The 21,765-nt window shown below is 36.3% G+C and overlaps 1 protein-coding gene across 2 annotated transcripts in view; it reads right to left on the bottom strand.

Moving 5' to 3' along the window:
* GPC6 (glypican 6) overlaps positions 1-21,765 on the bottom strand; it is a 1,188,890-nt gene that overhangs the window by 384,407 nt on the left and 782,718 nt on the right. For both annotated transcript variants that reach the window (XM_035275392.3, XM_002742474.5), the window contains exon 4: positions 1,430-1,595. In XM_035275392.3, the coding sequence (XP_035131283.1) occupies positions 1,430-1,595 (166 nt within the window). The remainder of the gene's footprint in view (positions 1-1,429; positions 1,596-21,765) is intronic.

Raw genomic sequence — 21,765 nt, 5'->3', positions numbered from 1 at the left:
TTTCTGAAATAATTCTAAGGTTTTGTTGGATGATTTCCATTTGAATCTGTACATTGTAATCTCTATCTGTACATTATAAAATCTTTTTTTTTAAGCTTAAAACCATATCCTCTGGCCTTCCTAAGCAAAATGGTGAATTAGCCAATGGGTTTCGTCGTCAGAGCTGAGGCCTGTAACCTAAGCACATCTTTGCACAGTGAGCTTCAGTTTCTTTGAATTGTAACATCTTTTTTCTATCCTACGCCAATCTTAGTTGTCAGAACGCTTTACTCGTGCATTCTGGTTTAGAGGTTTGCATAAATGACGAAGGCCCTCAGAGGCTGACAAATGCCACTGCTATTTTCACCACTCTGCTTGTCACTGTGTAATTGCAGTAAATGCAATTGAAAGTACTTTTATTTGAAGGCCATTTGACAGAGGGGGAGAAAACACATTTACTCTTTCAAGGCCTATGTATTTTCCTGGGAGAAGCCTGCCTATAAAATTTGTCCTTTTATCCTTGGATGGCAATTTGGGAACTATCTTTGGGCAATGCAACCTCTTGAATCATTTCTGCAACCCAAGAACAGAGCCTTGATTCACAGACCTCCCCCCCACTTCCCCCACCTCCGTGCCTCCTGCCTTCTAGAGACTGGAAGCCTGTTTCATGCTTTGTGCTTAAAGCCTTCTTCTCCACAGAATGAGATAGAAATTTTGCATATTTTAGGCAAAATACTGACCTATTTTCATTCTAGGAGTTCAAGGAAAACCTTGTTTACTAATATCTGTGGCTATGGTGAGGTAATACAAATAAAAAAGAGAGAGTCCAGTGGATTTTTTTAGAAGGTTCTTTTCTAAAGCATTTCTTCTCATGGGAATGCATGGAACTTCAACAAGATTACCTTTGTTTTCATCAGAGAGACCAGCTAGCTCAATATAGCTGGCTTGCATAATCTTTAACAGGACTGTCCCATATTATATAAGTAAAAACACAAGAAAAATTCAAAATAATATTTATAATTTGCTAAATGTGGTTTTAAAAATCATCTTAGTCTCTAAAAGTCACCATAACATTTTTTTTTGAGACAGCGTCCCACTGTCACCCAGGCTGGAGTGCAGTGGCATAATCACAACTCACTGTAGCCTCAATCTCTGAAGCTCACACAATCCTCTTACCTCAGCCTCCCAAACAGCTGAGACCATAGATATGTGCTATCATGCCCAGCTTATTTTTTAATTTTTGTGGAGATGGGGGTCTCACAATGCTGCCCAGACTAGCCTCAAACTCCTGGGCTCAAGCAATCCACCTGTTTTGGCCTCCCAAAGTGCTAGGGTTATAGACATGAACCACAGTGTCTGATTTGTTATAACTTCTGACCCAGCCATCAAGCCCCATAAACACTTTCTGTGGTCCCGTCTCTGTTCTCAGATCTGTTTAAACACTTCTTACCTATAAACAGATTCCACTCTGTGTCAAGGTCAGCCTGATTTGCCAGGCAGCCCTTCATGACGTTCAGGCAGTAGTTGTTGCAGGGCCTCACCGTGGGGAGCCCCCGACAGTATGGACAGTACAGCATCTTCATGAGGGCACGGATGCACCCTGGCGTTGGGCTGACCTGCAGATTTATGGCAAAGAAAAAGAAAATCAGAAATAAGAAGGATGAAGTGGCGGAAACAAAGAAATAAGGCATGTTCTCCTTTTTTAAAAAAGGCAAATATCAGTGATAATCCTCAAGCAATAGAGCCGAATCTTAACCCTTTGTAATAACCTATCTTGAATACAGCCGATGCCTGTTGAATTCTTCTGCTAGGCAAAGTAATAACTTTTTTGTGTGTCCCTGTCAACATTTTCATATGCATGTCATTGTGATTCAGCCCCAAAGCCTAGACACAGTGTCTTTGCCATAGAACTTGAAATAAGATAACGCATGTGAAAGCAATTTGCAAAGTTAAAAGCCCCATAAAGTGTAGTTATTATTAAAGTTTAATGTGACAACTTTAGAAAGTTTTCCAACTGGTTATTTGACCCTGTTTCAAAGGAGGTTGGCAGATATATTTCCTTTGTACGTAACTTTTCTTCGAAGATCAATATCAACGTGTCTGAGATCTCCGAGATCCGGGCCTACTTAGAAGCAATGGAACTGCCACGGTACCATCTTTGGGCATCTGCAGCTTTTGCACTTTTGGAAAATTCATGGAAAATTTCAAGGACCAGTGTTAAATGTGAGAAGCAATCCTTGCAGTAATCCAGAGGAGCTACGAATCCACTGAAAATGAATGGCTATTTGCCCTGAATCAGAAAGTCAGTGCTCCTTAATTAATCCATTCTAAACCAATAAGGGCTCTTTTTAGACTCATTAAAAATTCTAATTTGACTTCAAGAGGAAAGAATATTTAAAACATGATATGGTTTGTCTGTGTCCCCACCCAAATCTCATCTTGAATTGTCCCCACATGTTACAAGAGGTGAATCCTGGGGGAGTTACCCTCATCCTGCTATTCTCCTGATAGTGAGTGAGTTCTCACCAGGTCTGATGGTTTTATAGGTGCCTTTCCCTCTTTTGCTTGGAAATTCTCCTTCCTGCCACACGTGAAGAAGGATGTGTTTGCTTCCCTTTCTGCCATGATTGTACGTTTCTTGAGGCCTCCCCAGCCATGCTGAACTGCGAGTCAATTAATGATCTTTCCTTTAAAAATTACCCAGTTTTCGATGGTTGTTTATAGTAATGTGAGAATGAACTAATACAAGACAGTAAGGACCAAAATTAGAAAACAAACACACAAAACTCTTTTTCATGACTAGATGTAAAAATTGCTGTTATATTTGTTTGGTTAGTTCCATATAACTTTGATGCCATATAGTCAAGTAACTACACATTGCTATACTTGCATTCTAGATCTGAGGGAAAAAAATCTAATTTGTATCATTTGGCCCTCTTGGAGAGTGGCGGACTTGAGCTTACAGGTAACAAGAACACTCGGATGCCCAAGAAACATAATGCTAGTGTATTGATGGAACAACAAGAAGTTATTTCCACATAAATGGATACTTTCAATTACTATAGCTATTTCTCTATAATTCTATCCCTTACCTAGAATTAATTTTGAAATTTTTAAAGCAAGGCTTTGGTTTCTGTAACACTTTCTTAATTTTACCCAGTACATTGACAAAATCACTAAAAAATTATTTTAGGAAAGGAAGCTGTATATTTGGCACTAAAATTTCTAGTGTCCTTTTGAGTTTTTTGGATTTTCTTTTCAGAATTTTATGAAAATTTTCAAACATGAAGAATAGGTGAAAGACTTTTATAGTACACATCCATGTCTCCTACATTGTACAATTTACATTTTTCTACATTTCCTTTTTCACACATCTATCCATCCTTCTACCCACCCATTAACCTACCTCATTTTTCATGTCAAAGTAGATCCTTAACCTTTTGTATACCAGAGTAATATCTTTTTAATTGCTACTTTTCCTGGTAATTTAATACTGGCTTAAATAAAATGGAATCAACACGATCAACAATAGAAAGTCAGTGAGTAAAAAACTTTAAGTCAAATAAGTGAAGTAAAATATAATTGGCCTTTCTTTATAAATGTATTCATAGAATGGTTTCCTATCCATTGATTCTAAAACTAATTCTCCAACAATGAAACAGAAGCAAAAAATAGGTATAAAGATGAGGAATCTGTTGACTTTTCTTTTCAAAGAAACGTCTATTTTGTAGACTATTTGTCTATTTTGTAGACAGTGGCAAATTTGTCTAAGGCCATACCATGCAGAATGCACCCAAACTTACCTATCTTGAGAGCTAAGGAGGGTTGGGCCTGGTTAGTACTTGGATGGGAGACAGTGCCAAGTTTTACCCATAATTGAGCAGCACTGTTTCAAAATTTTCCTTTATCCGTGTGTGTCTTAAGCCACTCACCAAAAAAAAAAAAAAAAAAAAAAAAAGAAAAAATAATTCAGTATTCCCCAAACAATATTAATCTGAAATTTCAAATTCTTATACATTTTCCTTGTTGGCATGGATGCTATCTTGCAAACTTATTTGGGGTGGTTACTATCTTGCAAGCCTTTTCTACAGGTTTTTATATTCTGTAGCCTCACAACTTCTCTCCTGATGGATGCTTTTCTCCAGAGACTACCCAATTTCCACCTGAGCTAAATAAATTATTCTACCTTTGACACTGTTGGGTTTTGGTTTTCTCACCATTGGTATTATACAAGGCTGTGCTTCTCACTCAGTGCTCTGGCATTAGAACCTGGAGCATTTGCCAGTATTGAGGATACAAATTTGAGATCTCTTGAACAGCGTGGACTGTCTCGCTCATCCTTATAACTTTCACTGCTATGCACAACATGCACGTCATATAAGGCATTACAATGATGACTCAGGTGCTTGCTAAGGGCTTATTGAATCAAATGGTCTATTGTGTTTCCCCATTTCTTGGCCACATTGATATTCAAATAAAAAAGGAACAAGATGGTTTTATACATCTTAGCATTCAATTGTTGCTTTTTAACTTTGTTTTCAAAGGCTATTGATTGCATTCATTCCAAAGCTTTTCTTTCTTTCTTTTTTTTACTGTGTTGGAACCAGTACTATTTTCTCAGTCTGACATTTCAGAAGAGTCTCCAACTTGGGGTAGCAACCCACAGAGAAAATTGAACAGCCTTAATAATCAGAAAGAACAATGTTGTTCAAGTTAAATGTGGGTCTCCAAGTACTTTTGGAAATGACATCCTTCCTGGTCAAATAAAGGGCAGTTGAAGAAGCAAATGGAACACGGGGGATCAGAGTTGAAGCTTTCATGTTCACAAATCACATCTTTTGAGCTTACACAACTGCATGCTTGAATTAAAAGCAAAAGCATCACTTCAAACTGAAGACTTTCAAAAGTAGCTTCTGACAATGTTGCTTTAAATGCCAATTGTGTGAGGAGATCTCTGTTTTTCATGGTGCTTTATAATTGTGCTATACTCTTTAAAAATCTTTTCATTTTGAAATTAATCTATGCTCAAAAATAGTTTAAAAAATAATTAACTCCTGTGTACCCTTACCTCAACTTACCTCAATAGTAACATCTTATATAGCTGTGGTGTATTATAAAAATGAGGAAAGTGACAGGAGTACCTTGCTATTAACTGGTCTGTAGACCTTATTCAGATTGTAGAGTTTAGGAACCTGTATTCATTTGTGTGTATGTGAATGTGTATACACAGCTCTCTGCTATTCTATAGGATGTATTCATTTGTGTGTATGTGAATGTGTATACACAGTTCTATGCTATTCTATAGGATGTATTCATTTGTGTGTATGTGAATGTGTATACACAGCTCTCTGCTATTCTATAGGATGTATTCATTTGTGTGTATGTGAATGTGTATACACAGCTCTCTGCTATTCTATAGGATGTATTCATTTGTGTGTATGTGAATGTGTATACACAGCTCTATGCTATTCTATAGGATGTATTCATTTGTGTGTATGTGAATGTGTATACACAGCTCTATGCTATTCTATAGGATGTATTCATTTGTGTGTATGTGAATGTGTATACACAGCTCTATGCTATTCTATAGAATGTATTCATTTGTGTGTATGTGAATGTGTATACACAGCTCTATGCTATTCTATAGGATGTATTCATTTGTGTGTATGTGAATGTGTATACACAGCTCTATGCTATTCTATAGAATGTATTCATTTGTGTGTATGTGAATGTGTATACACAGTTCTATGCTATTCTATAGAATGTATTCATTTGTGTGTATGTGAATGTGTATACACAGCTCTATGCTATTCTATAGGATGTATTCATTTGTGTGTATGTGAATGTGTATACACAGCTCTCTGCTATTCTATAGGATGTATTCATTTGTGTGTATGTGAATGTGTATACACAGCTCTATGCTATTCTATAGCATGTATTCATTTGTGGGAGCAACACCACAATCAACATACAGAACTGTTCTATCACCATAAAAGAACTCCCTTTTGCTACCTTCACCTCATCTAATGTCCCTATCACCTGGCAAACACTAATCTATTTTTTCAACTCTATAATTCTATCAGTTCAAGAATGTTATATAAATGAAACTCTACAATATGTAACCTTTTTTTTTTTTGAGACAGAGTTTCACTCTTGTTACCCAGGCTGGAGTGCAATGGCGTGATCTTGGCTCACCGCAACCTCCGCCACCTGGGTTCAGGCAATTCTCCTGCCTCAGCCTCCTGAGCGGCTGGGATTACAGGCACGCACCACCACGCCCAGCTAATTTTTGTATTTTTAGTAGAGATGGGGTTTCACCATGTTGACCAGGATGGTCTCGATCTCTTGACCTCGTGATCTGATCCACCTGCCTCGGCCTCCCAAAGTGCTGGGATTACAGGCTTGAGCCACCGCGCCCAGCCTCAATATGTAACCTTTTGAGCTTGACTTTTTTTTTCTAAGCATAATGCCTTAAGGACCATCCAAGTTGTTGTGTATATTAATAGCTCATCTGTTTTCATTGCTGAGTAGTATTTCATTATTTGGGTATATCAGAATTTATTTACTCATCCACTGAAGGATATATGGGTTGTTTCCAGTACTTTCTTGTTAGTAACAAAGTTTCTATGAGCATTTATGTACAGGTTTTTGTAGGCATATAAATTTTCATTTCTCTGGATGAAGTTCCCAAGAGTGGAATTACTGGATCACATGGTGCTAAGAGTATGTCTAGTTTTGTAAGAAATTGCCAAACTGTTTCCAGCTTATTTGTAACGTTTTACATTTCTACCAGCAATGTGTGAGACCTCCAGTTTTATCCACATTTTCACAGTGTTTGTGATTGTCACTATTTTAGCCCTTCCTTGGGTGTATTATGCACTTTTAATTTTATCATGAGTTTCCTTGGGATAATATTTATACCAGTATTTAAGTCTGAGTAGATTTCAGTGATCCAAAATGATTCACCAACTGGTCTGTGCAAAACATTCAACACTGAAAAAATAACTCTGAAATATTAGATAAAGCTATATGTTTAGCAAAACCAAAACAAAGAATAGAATTCTAAAAACTCAAAATTTAAAATAGAGCTCAAGCTTAGAGTACTTATGTGGACTACTTGTAAATTTACAGATCATTACAAAAAATTACTGAAAAAATGTGTTCTTTTAAACAATAAAGAACACAATCCCTCTTTAGAAATATAATGCTGAGATTAATTTTTTTTAGTTGGTGATGTGGATTTTTGTTTATTTTTAAAATAGTGTAGCTATAGCTTTCCAGATATTCATCATAAACCGGGAAATAAATTTGGGTAAAAGAATAAGGTGGATGATGATGATAACATTCTTTTTTGTACTCACTTGAGCTCTCATCTAACTTTTACATGCTATTTATAATCTTTTCTCAAGGACTTAAATAGACATTTCTCCAAACATGACACAAAAATGGCCAACAGGAACATGAAAAGATTCCCAGCATCATTAGTCATCAGAGAAATGCACTATGAGACGCCACCTGTAAGGATAAAAGCAGAAGATAACAAGTGTTGGCAAGGGTGTGGAGAAAGAAAACTCTTGCTGGTGGGAAAAGAGATTGATGTGGCCATTATAGAAAACAATATGGAGGTTCCTAAAGGAACTCAAGATAAAACCAGTATAAAGTCCAGTAATCCTTTTTCTGGTTATATACACCCAAAGGACACAAAATCACCACCTTGCAAAGATATCTGCTCTCTCATGCCTAGTGCAGCTTTATTACAATAGCCAAGATATGAAAATAACATAGGTGTGCATCAAGGGAAGAATGGATAAGAAACTGTGGTATATATGGACAATAAAATATTACTCATTCTTAGAAAAAGAACATGGATGGACATGTACGACCTTATCCTAAGTGAAAAAAGGCAGACACAGAAAGAAAAATATTGCATGATTTCAAATATATGTGGCATCTGGGGGGGAAAAAGGGTTAATTACATAAAGCTAGAGAATAAAATTGTGGTTACAGGGTTAGGATTGGGGCAGGAAATGGGAATACATAAATAAAGGATGAAAAGTAGCAATTATGTAGGATGAATAATTAGAAAGATCTAATGTACAAAATGAAGTCTATAGTTAACACTAGTGTATTGTATTCAGGACTTTTGCTAAAGAAAAAGATTACAGCTGCTCTCTGAGAGGGGATGGGTCACTACTGTGTCAGATGAGGGATTTGTTAATTTGTTCCACTACAGTAACCATTTACTATGTCCATGTATCTTAAACATCATGATGTATACCTTAAATATACACAATAAAATTTATTTTAAAAATAATAATCCTTCACCAAGAATTTGCAATATTAGTGAAGAAGAAGAAAATAGTCAATGATTCCAATTTATTTTCCTGAAAAGACAGACAAAAGTTTGTGAGTCAAGTAAGATTTTGATATGAATTTATTGCATTTGGATTTATTTTTTTTAAATTTCTGTCTGTGTACAATGATTGGCATACAGTATTATTTTGGAATTGATATTATGGTTTGCTAGTTTTAAAAAAGTAGTAAAATTTAGAAACAAGGATCCTTGTAAAATAAACAAAAAGTAAACAAAATAACAAAATCATTGAGCTCTTAGTTTGGAAACTCACTGTTTTTTTTTTTTTTTTTTTAAGGTTAAAGTGCAACACATTGAAGCATAACAAAGAATACAAAAAGAACCCTTAATAAAGCTTTGTTGTTGGGTAGGATAGAGACTTACCTACCTGACTAGCCTTGTATGTCAAAATGCTGTAGCGAGTAATTCTTATGTTTTCTAAATGGGATTTGAGGTATAGCATATTCAGAGCCATGTAATAACATTTAATATCAGGTCTCTAATACACTTAAGATTTCTGTATCTGGATCAACAGTCATGCATGGGTGCTCACATTCGCTATTCCTAATAGTAGCCAATGTAACAGGTGACTGCTTCTTAAAATACTAAATGAGCAAGAAAACACGTGAAAGTTAAAAGTCTGTATATACACAATGAACACATTAGCAGGTGCTTGTTTCTATGAAAATCATATAACCAAAATAAATAAACATCTCTATCTTCTGCTCTCAGAAGACAAATAAGTTAATGTAAGTAAACATTCAGCTAGAATAAATTCCAAATGTCCTTTTGGGCAAAGGTGATGCCTTCTTCCACAGTTTCTAATGTACAGTCATATTAAATGATGACTCCTAAGAGTCATAATATGAGTCACAATGCCATCTAAGATGACTCTTGTGATTATGATCTTTTGATTTTACTCATAATCTTATTATATCACCAGATCCTAAAGAATGATTAAATTACATGCAAAGTATCTTTTGTGTTAAGTACTTTTTATTATTATTTTCAATAGTAACCTATAGAGGCTTTGTAGTAGGCTCATGGAAATCAAATCTATTTTCTTTATTCATTTGTGCAAGTTTTACTCATCCATTTACTGGGATGAAAGAAAAAACTTTGTGCCATTGTTGGGATGCTCAGAGCATGTTCATATTCAGTTGCTTCAGGGAAATAATTATTATCTTGGGGAAATGCAATGTAAAGGGAACCCATAAAAGGACAGTTTGAGAAGTCGGAGAAGACAGGGAGGGCTCCTGAAGGAAGGCATGTAACAGGTGTCTGTAAGATAAGCACAGAAGATGAGTGATGTCACAGAAGTGGCAGAAATAGTGCCAAGAATTGGTCCCTCCATTGAAGAAAACAGCAAAACTAGCAAAAAATGACATGACACAATCAACTTTTCAGGACACTGGAATTAATAAAAACTTACAGCAACCAGAAGAGTGCTTAGTCAAGAAAGAGACTGATAAATTTCAGTCAAAAAAGGGTGCCTAAATCTCAAGTCTTAAATTTGAAAAGATTGCAATCATACAAAGTGTCTTTTCTGATCACAACAGAATGAAGCTAGAAATCAGTAACAGGCAAAACTGAAAAATTCATAAGGATGTGAAAATGAAAAAACACATATCTTTCATACAAACAGTGGTTTAAATAATAAATCACTAGAGAAAATAGAAAATACTTAGATGAATAAAAATGAAAACAACATGTGAAAAGTTATAGCCATAAATGTCTACATTAAAAGAGAAGAAAGATCTCAAATCAATAACCTCACTTTTTACCTTAAGGAACTAGAAGAAAAGGAGAAAACTAAGCCCAAAGCTACTGGAAGAAGAGAAATAATAAAGATTAGAGTGGAGATAAAGAAAAAAGCAAATAGAGAAACAGCAGAGAAAGTCAATGAACCAACAGCTGGTTCTCTGAAAAGATCAACAAAATTGACAAATTTTTAGTTAGGCTGACTATCAAAAACAGAGAAAAGAAAAAGTAACTAAAATCAGAAATGAAAGAAGAAACTAGTCTCAATCTTGCAGAGGTAAAGATGATTATATAAAAATACTATGAACATTTGTATGCTGTGGTATGTTAAATAAGTATCCCCACAAAACGCATGTCCGTCCAGAACCTACAAATGTGACTTTATTTGGAAATAGGGTCTTTGCCAATGTAAATAAAGTAAGGATTTAGAGAAGATCATACTTCATTAGGATAAGCCCTAAGTCCAATGAAGGTGTCTCTGTAGGAGACAGAAAAAGGACACCAAGAGGCACAAAGAAGAAGGTGATATAAAGATTGAGGCAGTGACTAGAGCGATGCATTGATAAGCAAGGAATGACAAGGATTACTGGCAACAACCCACCAGAAGCTGGGAGAGAGGGCACAGGACAGTGTTTCCCTCCAAGCATCCAGATGGAACCACCTGACAACCTGATTTCTGACTTCTTGGCTTCTGACAATCTGATTTCAGACTTCTCAGCTCTTGAACTATGAAATAATTTCTGTCATTTTCAACCACCCAGTTTGTGGTAATATAATATATACAGCCACAAATTATATAACCTTGAAACAACAAATTCCTGGAAACATACACCCTACCAAGACTGAATCATGAAGAAATAAAAAACATGAATAGACCTATAACAAGTAAAGACATGGAGTCGGTAATAAAACACCTCCTAACAAAGAAAAAGTCTGAACCAGATGGCTTGACTTGTAAATTCTACCAAACATTAAAGAATAATGAAGAAAAATTCTTCTTAAACTCTTCCAAAAACACAGAAGATGAGGTAACACTTCCTAACCCATTCTGAGAAGCCAGCATTACCTGATACTAAAGCCAGACAAAGGCATAATAAGGAAAGAAAACTACAGACCAGCGGTCTCCAACCTTCTTGGCACCAGTTTCACGGAAGATAATATTCTTATGGATGGTGGGGTGGGGGTGAATGGTTGTGGAATGACATTATTCTCCCTCAGATCATCAGGCATTAGTTAGATTCTCATAAGGAGCACACAACTTAGATCTCTTGCATGTGCAGTTCACAGTAGGGTTAGTGCTCGGATGAGAATCTATTGCCCCCACTGATCTGACAGGAGGCAGAGCTCAGGCAGTAATGCTCTCTCACCAGCTGCTCATCTCCTGCTGTGTGGCCTGGTTCCTAACAGGCCACAATCCACAGACGGGGGGTTGGGGACCCCTGCTATAAATCAATACCGCTTATATATGTTGATGAAAGAGTCTTTAACAAAACACTATCAAAGTGAATTCGAGGGCATATTGAAAGGATTATACTACACACTGACCAACAGATTTCTCCCAGAAAGTTAAGGGAGACTCAGCGCAAGAAACTCTGTCAGTATAATACAAGCCTATTAATAGAACGAAGGAAAAAACACACACACAATCCTCTTAATTATGCAGAAAGGACATTTAATGAAATCCGCCACACTTTTATGAGAAAAATATACAGAAAATTAGGAATAGAAGGGAACTCCCTACACATGATAATGCCATTTATGAAAATTCACAGCTAACATCATACTCAATGATATAAGACTGAAAGATTTCCCTCTAAGATAAAGACAAGGAAGCTTGCTTTCATTACTGCTTTTTAACATTGTATTGAAAATTGTTGCCAGTCATTCAGCAATAATAACAATAATAATAAAACTAAACTTAAAACACAGACTTCAAAACTACCTCTACTCCACTTTGGGAGGCCAAGATAGGTGGATCATGGCCAACTTAGCCAAGATGGTGAAACCCTGTCTCTACGAAAAACACAAAAATTAGCCAGGCACGATGGCAAGTGCCTGTAATCCCAGCTGCTTGGGAGTCTGAGGCAGAGAATTGCTTGAACCTGGGAGGCGGAGGTTGCCGTGAGCCGAGATCATGCCACTGTAGTTTAGCCTGGGTGACAGAGTGAGACTCCACCTCAAAAAAACAAAAAAACAAAACAAACAAACAAACAAAAAAAAAACAAATTAAAAAAACCAAAAAACCCTATCTCTACTTACAAATGACACAATGCTATATCATATGATTTGGCTGTGTCCTCACCCAAATCTCTCCTCGAATTGTAATAATTCCCACATATCAAGGGTGGGCCCAGGAGGAGATAACTGAATCATGGAGATGGTTTTCCCCATACTGTTCTCATGGTGGTGAGTAAGTCTCATGAGATCTTAAGGTTTTATAAATGAGAGTTCCCCTGAACAAGCACTCTTGCCTGCCATCACGAAAGATGTGCCTTTGCTTTTCCTTGGCCTTCTGTCATGATTGTGAGGCCTCCCCAGTCATGTGGAATTGTGAGTCCATTAAACCTCTTTCCTTTATAAATTATCCAGTTATACTTATTCATGGCAGTATAAAAATGGACTAATACAGGACATATAGGAAATTTCAAAGAATCCACACACACACACACAAAAAATCCCACTGGAGCTAATAAATAAATCCAGCAAAGTTACAGGGTACAAGATCAACCATACAAAAATGTGTTGGGTTTGTATATGGTAGCAATGAACAACATGAAAAGAAAATTAAGAAAACTGTTTCATTAGCATCTAAAAAATACTGACTGAAGCCTGGAGCCAGACTGGGAGATTCCTGGGCAGAAAAGCACCGTGAATCTCAGTGCCGCTGATTCAGCCAGCGTGGTCGCCGCAGGGGAAACTGCATAGATCCCGGCGTCTTTTCAGCAGGCCACTGGGGCACCTGGGAGAGAATTGATCGTTCAATTAGAAAAAGAAAAAAAGGGGGCTCTGAGGCAGGGAACCAGGTGATCAGGTTTGGCTGGTCCCATCCCCACAAAAAAACAGCAATTGGAAATGCTGACGGTTGAGAGTTTCACAGCAAGCACAGCTAAACCCAGTAAGGTCCAGCTCTGTGGGGGAGGGACATCCACCGAAGGAAAAGAAACAGAAATAACATCACCACCAACAATCTGGACATCCACTCAGAGACCCAATCTGAAAGTCAGCAATTACAAAGATGACAGGTGGATAAATCCACAAAGATGGGAAGAAACCAGTGCAAAAAGGCTGAAAACATCCAAAATCAGAATGCCTCTCCTCCTTCAGGGGATGTAGCTCCTCATCAGCAAGGGAACAAGGCCTGATGGAGAACGAATGTGATCAATTGTCAGAATCAGGCTTCAGAAGGTGGATAATAAGAAACTTCAGTGAGCTAAAAGAATATGTTTAAACCCAATGCAAAGAAGCTAAGAACCTTGAAAAAAGGTTTGATGAAATGCTAATGAGAATAGACAATTTAGAGAGGAATATAAGTGAATTAATGATACTGAAACACACAATACGAGAACTTTGTGAAGTATGCACAAGTTTTAACAGTCGAATTGATCAAGCAGAAGAAAGGATATCAGAGGTTGAAGACCAACTCAATGAAATAAAATGAGAAGACAAGATTAGAGAAAAAAGGATAAAAAGGAATGAGCAAAGTCTCCAAGAGATATGGGACTATGTGAAAAGACCTAATGTACATTTGATAGGTGTAACTGAATGTGACGAAGAGAATGAATACAAGCTGGAAAATACTTTTCAGGAAATCTTTCCCAACCTAGCTAGGCATGACAATATTCAACTCCAGGTAATACAGAGAACACCGCAAAGATATTCCTCAAGAAGAGCAACCCCAAGGCACATAATCATCAGATTCACCAGGGTTGAAATGAAGGAGAAAATGCTAAGGGCAGCCAGAGTTAAAGGTCAAGTTACCCACAAAGGGAAGCCTATCAGACTCACAGCAGATCTCTCAGCAGAAACCCTACAAGCCAGAAGAGAGTGGGGGCCAATATTCAACATCCTTAAAGAAAAGAACTTTCAACCCAGAATTTCATATCCAGCCAAACTAAGCTTCACAAGCGAAGGAAAAATAAAATCTTTTGTGAACAAGCAAGTACTTAGAGATTTTATCACCACCAGGCCTGTTTTACAAGAGCTTCTGAAAGAAACACTACACATAGAAAGAAACAACAAGTATCAGCCTTTCCAAAAATATACCAAAAAGTAAAGAGCATCAACATAATGAAGAATTTACATCAACTAATGGGCAAAACAGCCAGCTAGCATCAAATGGCAGTATTAAACTCATATATATTATTATTAATCCTAAATTTAAATAAACTAAATCAAAAGACACAGATAGGCAAATTGGATAAAAAGGCAAAATCCTTCGTTATGCTGCATCCAGACCCATCTCACACGTAAGGATACACAAAGACTCAAAACAAAGGGATGGAGGAAGATTTACCAACCAAATGGAGAGTAAAAATAATTAAATAAATAAAAAGCAGGAGTTGCAATTCTCGTCTCTGATAAAATAGACTTTAAAGCAACAAAGATCAAAAGAGGCAAAGAAGGACGTTACATAATGGTAAAAGGATTAATGCAACAAGAAGAGCTAACGATCCTAAATATATTTGCACCCAATACAGGAGCACCCAGATACATAAGACAAGTTCTTAATGACTTATAAAGAGACATAGTCTTCCACACAATAATAGTGGGAGACTTTAATGACATCACATTGTCAATATTAGATCAACGAGACAGAAAACTAGCAAGGATATCCAGGACTTGAACTCAGACACAGAACAAGTAAAACTAATAAATATTTATAGAACTCTCCACCCCAAATACACAAAACATACATTTTTATCAGTACCACATCACACCTAATCTAAAAGTGACTACATAATTGGAAGTAAATCACTCCTCAGTAATTGCATAGCATTTCACAGGTTTATATGAAATATTGGTTGGCTGCTTGTTTGCTATTTTCCTCCCTTATTCCTTCCTGTCTCCATTGTTAAGCACAATTATTGGCATAAAAGAGATTTTCAAAATAAATAAAAAATAAACAAAAATACCTAGGAATAAATCAACTAAGGAAATGATAGAATTTTATACAGAAAACTATAGAACATTGCTGAAGTAAATTATAAATGACCTAATTCAATGGAAAGACATCCCATGTTTATGGACTATAAGGCACATCTTGTTAAAATAGTAATACTACTCAAAACAATTTATAGATTCATTGCAATCACTATCAAAATCTAACCACTTTCCCTCAAGTTCATATAAAATTGCAAATGCCCAAATACTCAAACAATCTTGACAAAGAAGAGCTCAGTTGGAGGACTCACATTTCCTTATTTCAAATGTACTGCAAAGCTAAAGTAACCAATATGGCTATTAAAACCATGCTTTAACCGTTACTGTGTGAGCTCCCTCTCCTGTCAGATCAGTGGAGGCATTAGATTCTCATTCACTGAAACATTATTCCCAAGAGCTAAGTGGTATAAGCAACTTAAATGTCCATCAATGGATGAATAAGAAATAAATGGTATATAGTAAATGGAATATTATTCAGCTTTAAAAAAAAAGAAAGAAATCCTATCATCTGCTACATTGTGAATGAACCTTGAGGGCATTATGCTAAGTAAAATAAGCCAGTCACAAAAGAACAAATACTGCATGATTCTACTTACATGATAAGTAGAGCAGAGCAGACAAACTACTTACACGGTAAGTAGGTAGCTAGAGCAGACAAACTCATGGAAGCAGAGAGCAGAACGACAGTTACCACAGATTAAGAGGTGAAGAAAATGGGAGCTGCTGTTCGATGGATACAGAGTTTCAGTCATGCAAGATTAAAATGTTCTAGAGATGTGCTGCATGACAATGTGCAGATAGTTAACAATAATACACTCTCAAAAATATTAAGAATGTTATGCATTTTGTAAAACAGCAACAATGACACAGTGGTACTGGTGTGAGAACAGACTTACAGTGAAACAGAACTGAGACACCAGAAATGAACCTACACATTTATGGCCAATTGATTTTCAACAAGGGTACAAAGACCATTCACGGGGAAAGGATCATCTTCTCACCAAATCGTATTAGGTCAATTGGATATCCACATGCAAAAAAATTCAGTTTGATCCTACCCTACCTCATGCCATGTACAAAAACTAACTCTAAATGGATCTATGACCTAAATATAAGAGCAAATGAAAGAAAAATACGGGGTAAAAATCTTGATGATCTTGGATTTAAGAAAGGATTCCTAGAATGACATCAAAAGAAAAAGTAAATAGGACTTTATAAAATGCATACAAATGAAAACTTTTGTGTATCAAAGGACATTGTCAGGAAAGTCAAACGATGACCAACAGGTGGGAGAAAATATTTGCAACTCATATATCTGATAGGAGTCTAGTATTCAGAATATATACAACTCCACAACGAAAAGACAAAGAACCCTATTAAAGAACTGGCAGAGGATTTGAGTAGACATTTTTCCAAAGAAGACACTCAAATGGCTAACAAACTCCACAAAACGTGCTCAACCTCATTAGTCATTAGGGAAATAGAAACCAAAATATGATACTGCTTCATATCCTTAAGATGAAAATAATAAAAAAGAAAGATAATAACCAGCGTTGGTGTACATGTGAAGACTTTGAAACATTTATATAGCACTAATGGGGATGTATAACAGAACAGTCACTTTGGAAAAAAGAGTTTGGCAGTTCCTCAAAGATTAAACATAAAACTACCATATGATCCAGCAATTTTACTTTTAGTTATATACTCAAGAGAAATAAAAATATACATCACCCAAAAACTTTTACACAAATGTTTATCGCAGCCTTCATAATACCTCCAAGCTGGAAACAATCCAAATATTCTACACCTGATGAATGAATAAATGGAATGTGGCATATCTATACCACAAAATATTATTCACCAATTAAAAGGATTAAAATTCTGATACTTACTGTATCATGCATAAACTTTGAAAACATTATGCTAAGTGACAGAAACCAGTCACAGAAGACCACATATCATGTTTCCATTTATATAAAATGTCTGAAATAAGAAAATCCATAGAGACAGAAAGTAGGTTAGCGGTTGCCAGGGGCTGGGGCAAGGGAATGATGGAAGCAGGTGTGGGGCTGGAGTGTGACTGCTGATGGGCCTAAGTTTTCTTTTCGTGTGACAAAAATGTTCCATAATTAGATGATGCGAACAGTGGTGCTAGCTAACACTGTAAATTTACTAAACACTCGGCCTCTACAAACAGGTGAACTTTTATGGTACATAAATTGTATTTTGATAAAGCTGTTTAAAAAGAGAAAGAATAGTTTCTCCATAAAATGAATTCCTACTGCCATATTTGAGTTTAAAATAATTTCTTCCTTTTTTTTTTTTTTTTTTTAAATGAGACAGATTCTTGCTCAGTTGCCAGGCTGGAGTGCAGTGGCATGATCCCAGCTCACTGGAACCTCTGCTTCCAGGCTTCAAGAGATTCTTCTGCCTCAGCCTCCTGAGGGCAACAGATGCATGCTACCACACCCAAATAATTTTTGTATTTTTAGTAGAGACGGGATTTCACCATGTTGGCCAGGATGGTTTCCATCTCTCGACCTTGTTATCTGCCTGCCTCAGCCTCCCAAAGTGCTGTGATTACAGGTGTGAGCCACCGTGACTGGCTGAGACACAATTCTTTAACACCAAATATAGGCTGTATTTACCCATATAGATATACCATAAAAGAAACTATCTAAGTAATATCAACCCTGAATTACATGAGATGCCAAAATTAGTTTGACGTGCATGACCTGAATGATATTTTAATACTCTCTCTCTTGAGAAGTCACCTATTATTTCAACTGTTGCTAGTGGTGGTTGGTGAAGATGAATTTCCAAGCATACACACGGAAAACCTTGGGGCCGTCTAATTCCATTTGAATATTGATTAAAATGTGTATACTCTAAAACTATCTTTTCTTCATCTTGTACCATTGAGAGAGAACAAGGATAAGACAGGAAACAATTATGAATTGCAAATCAGAGCCTGGAGGAAAAATGTTCCCTACATGGATGACAAATGTTTATAATGCCACTGTGATAAAATATTCAGCCTATTTTTAAAAATTTAATTTACTTATTAACTAGGAACCTCCCCAGAAAAGCATAAGGCGTATGAAGCCTTTGCAAGCCCTGAAATGAAAGAACTTTCTAGGTCTGGAATAAAAGGAATAGATATAATTTGCATATCTAATAACTATAACTGCAGAATTTCTGAAGCCAAGTTTAAGTAACATGCATGCTGTGGAACACTTACAAAACAAAAGCAGGACATAGGAAATAAGGTTATTTAAGGTCTATGTCCTATGTTAGTACTTGTCAGAGTATATTACAAATTCAGTGTCACCTAGATTCAGTTTCTGTATTTAATGTCATTCTTTAAAACATAAGTAACACTGCCACAGAAGTTAGTAAATGTATGTTATCAATCATTTGAAAAACCGGAATATTTCCAAATTTAACATTTAAATTATACACAGACATATAATCATATACGCATGCATGCAAAAGTATGGATATTTTTCATTCATTAGAATAAAATAGTTCTTTCTACTAGTTAAATACATATTTCAGACAGCTTTGTAACGTGTTTACCCAGTCGAACTCACCATTTCAATTTTACCTTGCCGTACCATTATGAGGGTTTGCCTTTTATTTGGGAACTTTACTCAAATGTGAATTTTCAATATGTGCATGCAGAATGTAAAACAAGATCCCTAAGTGTCTCATCAGGAAATAGTTGTCTTCCTCAGCTAGAAATTATAGCTTAAATATTACTTAATTTAGAAGAAACATTTTAGCAGTGAGTTTAAATATGAGTCACTGAAGTGAGAATTCACTTTGGTAAAAGCTATGAATTTCTAGCCTCTGTACAGGAATATTTACATACTTACAATGGATCTGCTTTGAAATACGCACAACCTGCCTTTAAAGTAAGGAATGTGCCATTTTCAAGAATGAAAAACCAAATCAATCACTCTCAGGAACATGCACAGCTTTAAACACCTAGTATAAGTAGCTGGCATATGGTAAGAGGGGAGTAATATTAAAATATGTCCTATACACACAGGAACATGGATAGACACATCATATTGTGGTGTTTTGGGTAATTTTGGATGTACAACACATAGATATGAAATTCGTGTTAGTATTGTCTATTGATTGATCGATCAATCAATCAATCACCACTCCTCTATATACAATGATTGCTTCCTGCAAGTTGTGTTAATGCTGTCTAGCTTCTGGACTACCTAGTTGTTAGCACACATAAGGATTCACATCAGTGATTCTAACTCCTGATGAGTCCTATGAGAAAGTCCTCCTGGCTCAAAGCAACAGTGTGATTCCATGAATATTGCCCATTCTCAACATCACCCTGCAAAGCACCAGAGTGGACCTTTTCTGAAAAGCCTCAACGAAGGAGAAAAACAAACACGAGCAATATCAGTTTAAGGGAGATTATACAACACTAGTTTGGTCATGCTCTAATCAGTTGGATGACAATTAAGCCAGGGACTGTCATTAGCAAAGAAGAGGACATTACTTGGAAACTTCCATAGAAATACTTCAAGAGAGGCCAGTGCTGTCTCTGCTCTTCAAAAATAATAAAATAGAAGGACAAAGAAAACTAAGATGGTGGTCTTTGAGATGGGAAAAAAGACAGCACTGCACCAAGAAAAAATGTTTTTCTTCCCTCTTTTCCAGTATTAATGGAATAGACAACTGTTACTGAATTTATTGCAAGTTCATTCAAAAAATATTTAATACTTATCACCATATGCTGGCACTGGAAAATGAATGGTAGATTTTAAAGTTACCGGGGAGCAAGATCCACAGCAGAGGAGTAAGAGCTGAGAAGTCGTTTGAATGAATGACTGTGAAACAGCTAGTGCAGAACTGATTCCATGAATAACAGGCTAAGGGAAGCACACCACAGGAAATTCCCACTGCTGCAAATGCCAGGACTACAGGGGAAGAAAGTCAAAAACAGAATATTGGGAACGTGGAGGAATTCAGTATCTTCGGACTCTTGATTGATTTAACGATTCTGTTATTTTTATCTTAAGTAAACATATTCCAAGGACAACATAATGAAAGTCTACGCAGGATTACCGGGCATCTGGTGCCTTTCAGTATTTTTGGTATTCCCAAGAGTTCTGTGGATGGGTGAGGGAGGGAAGAATATTCCAACAAAAGCACATTGCATAAAATAAATCATGGGGGAAATTTGTAGAAGGTTGATAAAAACTGTTGTTTCTAATTTTCTTGTGCCCAGGCAATATAACATATGGTTTCTGCAAATAATGCATGGTTGCTTGAATAATTTTTCAGTTTCAGAAGGGGTTTACTTTGAAGGATGACACCAGTTTCATTTATAAATTCTAAAATATTTGATATAGAGGAAAGCAGTGTTATTTCTAGTAATTACTTAAAAGAATGATGAAATATAAGAAGTGACTGTCCGGGCACGGTGGCTCACACCTGTAATCCCAGCACTTTGGGAGGCCTAGGCAGGTGGATCACGAGGTCAACATATCGAGACTATCCTGGTCAACATGGTGAAACCCTGTCTCTACTAAAAATACAAAAAATTAGCTGGGCATGGTGGCGCGTGCGTGTAATCCCAGCTACTCAGGAGACTGAGGCAGGAGAATTGCCTGAACCCAGGGGGCAGAGGCTGCGGTGAGCCGAGATCATGCCATTGCACTCCAGCCTGGGTAACAAGAGCGAAACTCCGTCTCAAAAAAAAAAAAAAAAAAAGGTGTGACTAAATTTTCCCTGACATCTCCTCTAACTTTGATAAAATTTATTTTTTAAGAAACCCTTCTGAATTCCATGGTCTTGATGTTTTTCTCCTTTAGTAAAAAGGAAAACACTCTGAAGTTAAATGAGAATGCTTTACTGCATATCATGATACTGTATCAATAGATATAATTTTATGAGACTGATGACTCAATTGGCACAAAAACATTTTGGAAAACTTAAATATCATTTGTAGGTGTTTCAGAGATGATGCTCTTGTCCATTTCTATTGTAGCCAATGAGACCATGTTAACGATATATCATCTATAATAGCATTTTTCTATGAAAAATCCTAGTAAACTTCAGTTCACAGTGAAAATTCTAGGAACAATATCCACCATTAATTTCTGCATTTAAAAATAATTCTCTAAAATCACTGATTAAGTTTTAGGTCAAAGCTTAAATAAGGATATTAAGCATAATTTTACTGAGTTCTAAGAACACTTCCCACATTGCCTATGTTAGGCAGAAAACTAAAAAATACAATTTAGAAATGTTCCCAAGAACTTTGCTGTGCACAAATACTAATATTACACACTTCAAATGGTATAGAAATCTAGTAACAAAATCAGAGTTGATTGCATATTACCGCAAAAATGCTAACAACAAAGAATGATCCCCTCACCCACCTAGGTAGAGTCCTCTGGTAATTAAACATGCTGCTTATTACAGAGGGTGTCTTTCAGGACACTAAATTAAATGCCTGCAACTTGAAAGAGTTAATT

Source organism: Callithrix jacchus, chromosome 1, assembly GCF_049354715.1.
Source record: "Callithrix jacchus isolate 240 chromosome 1, calJac240_pri, whole genome shotgun sequence".
NCBI lineage: Eukaryota > Metazoa > Chordata > Mammalia > Primates > Cebidae > Callithrix > Callithrix jacchus.
Note: the sequence above shows the minus strand (reverse complement) of the source record. Positions and strands in the feature narration are given on the sequence as shown.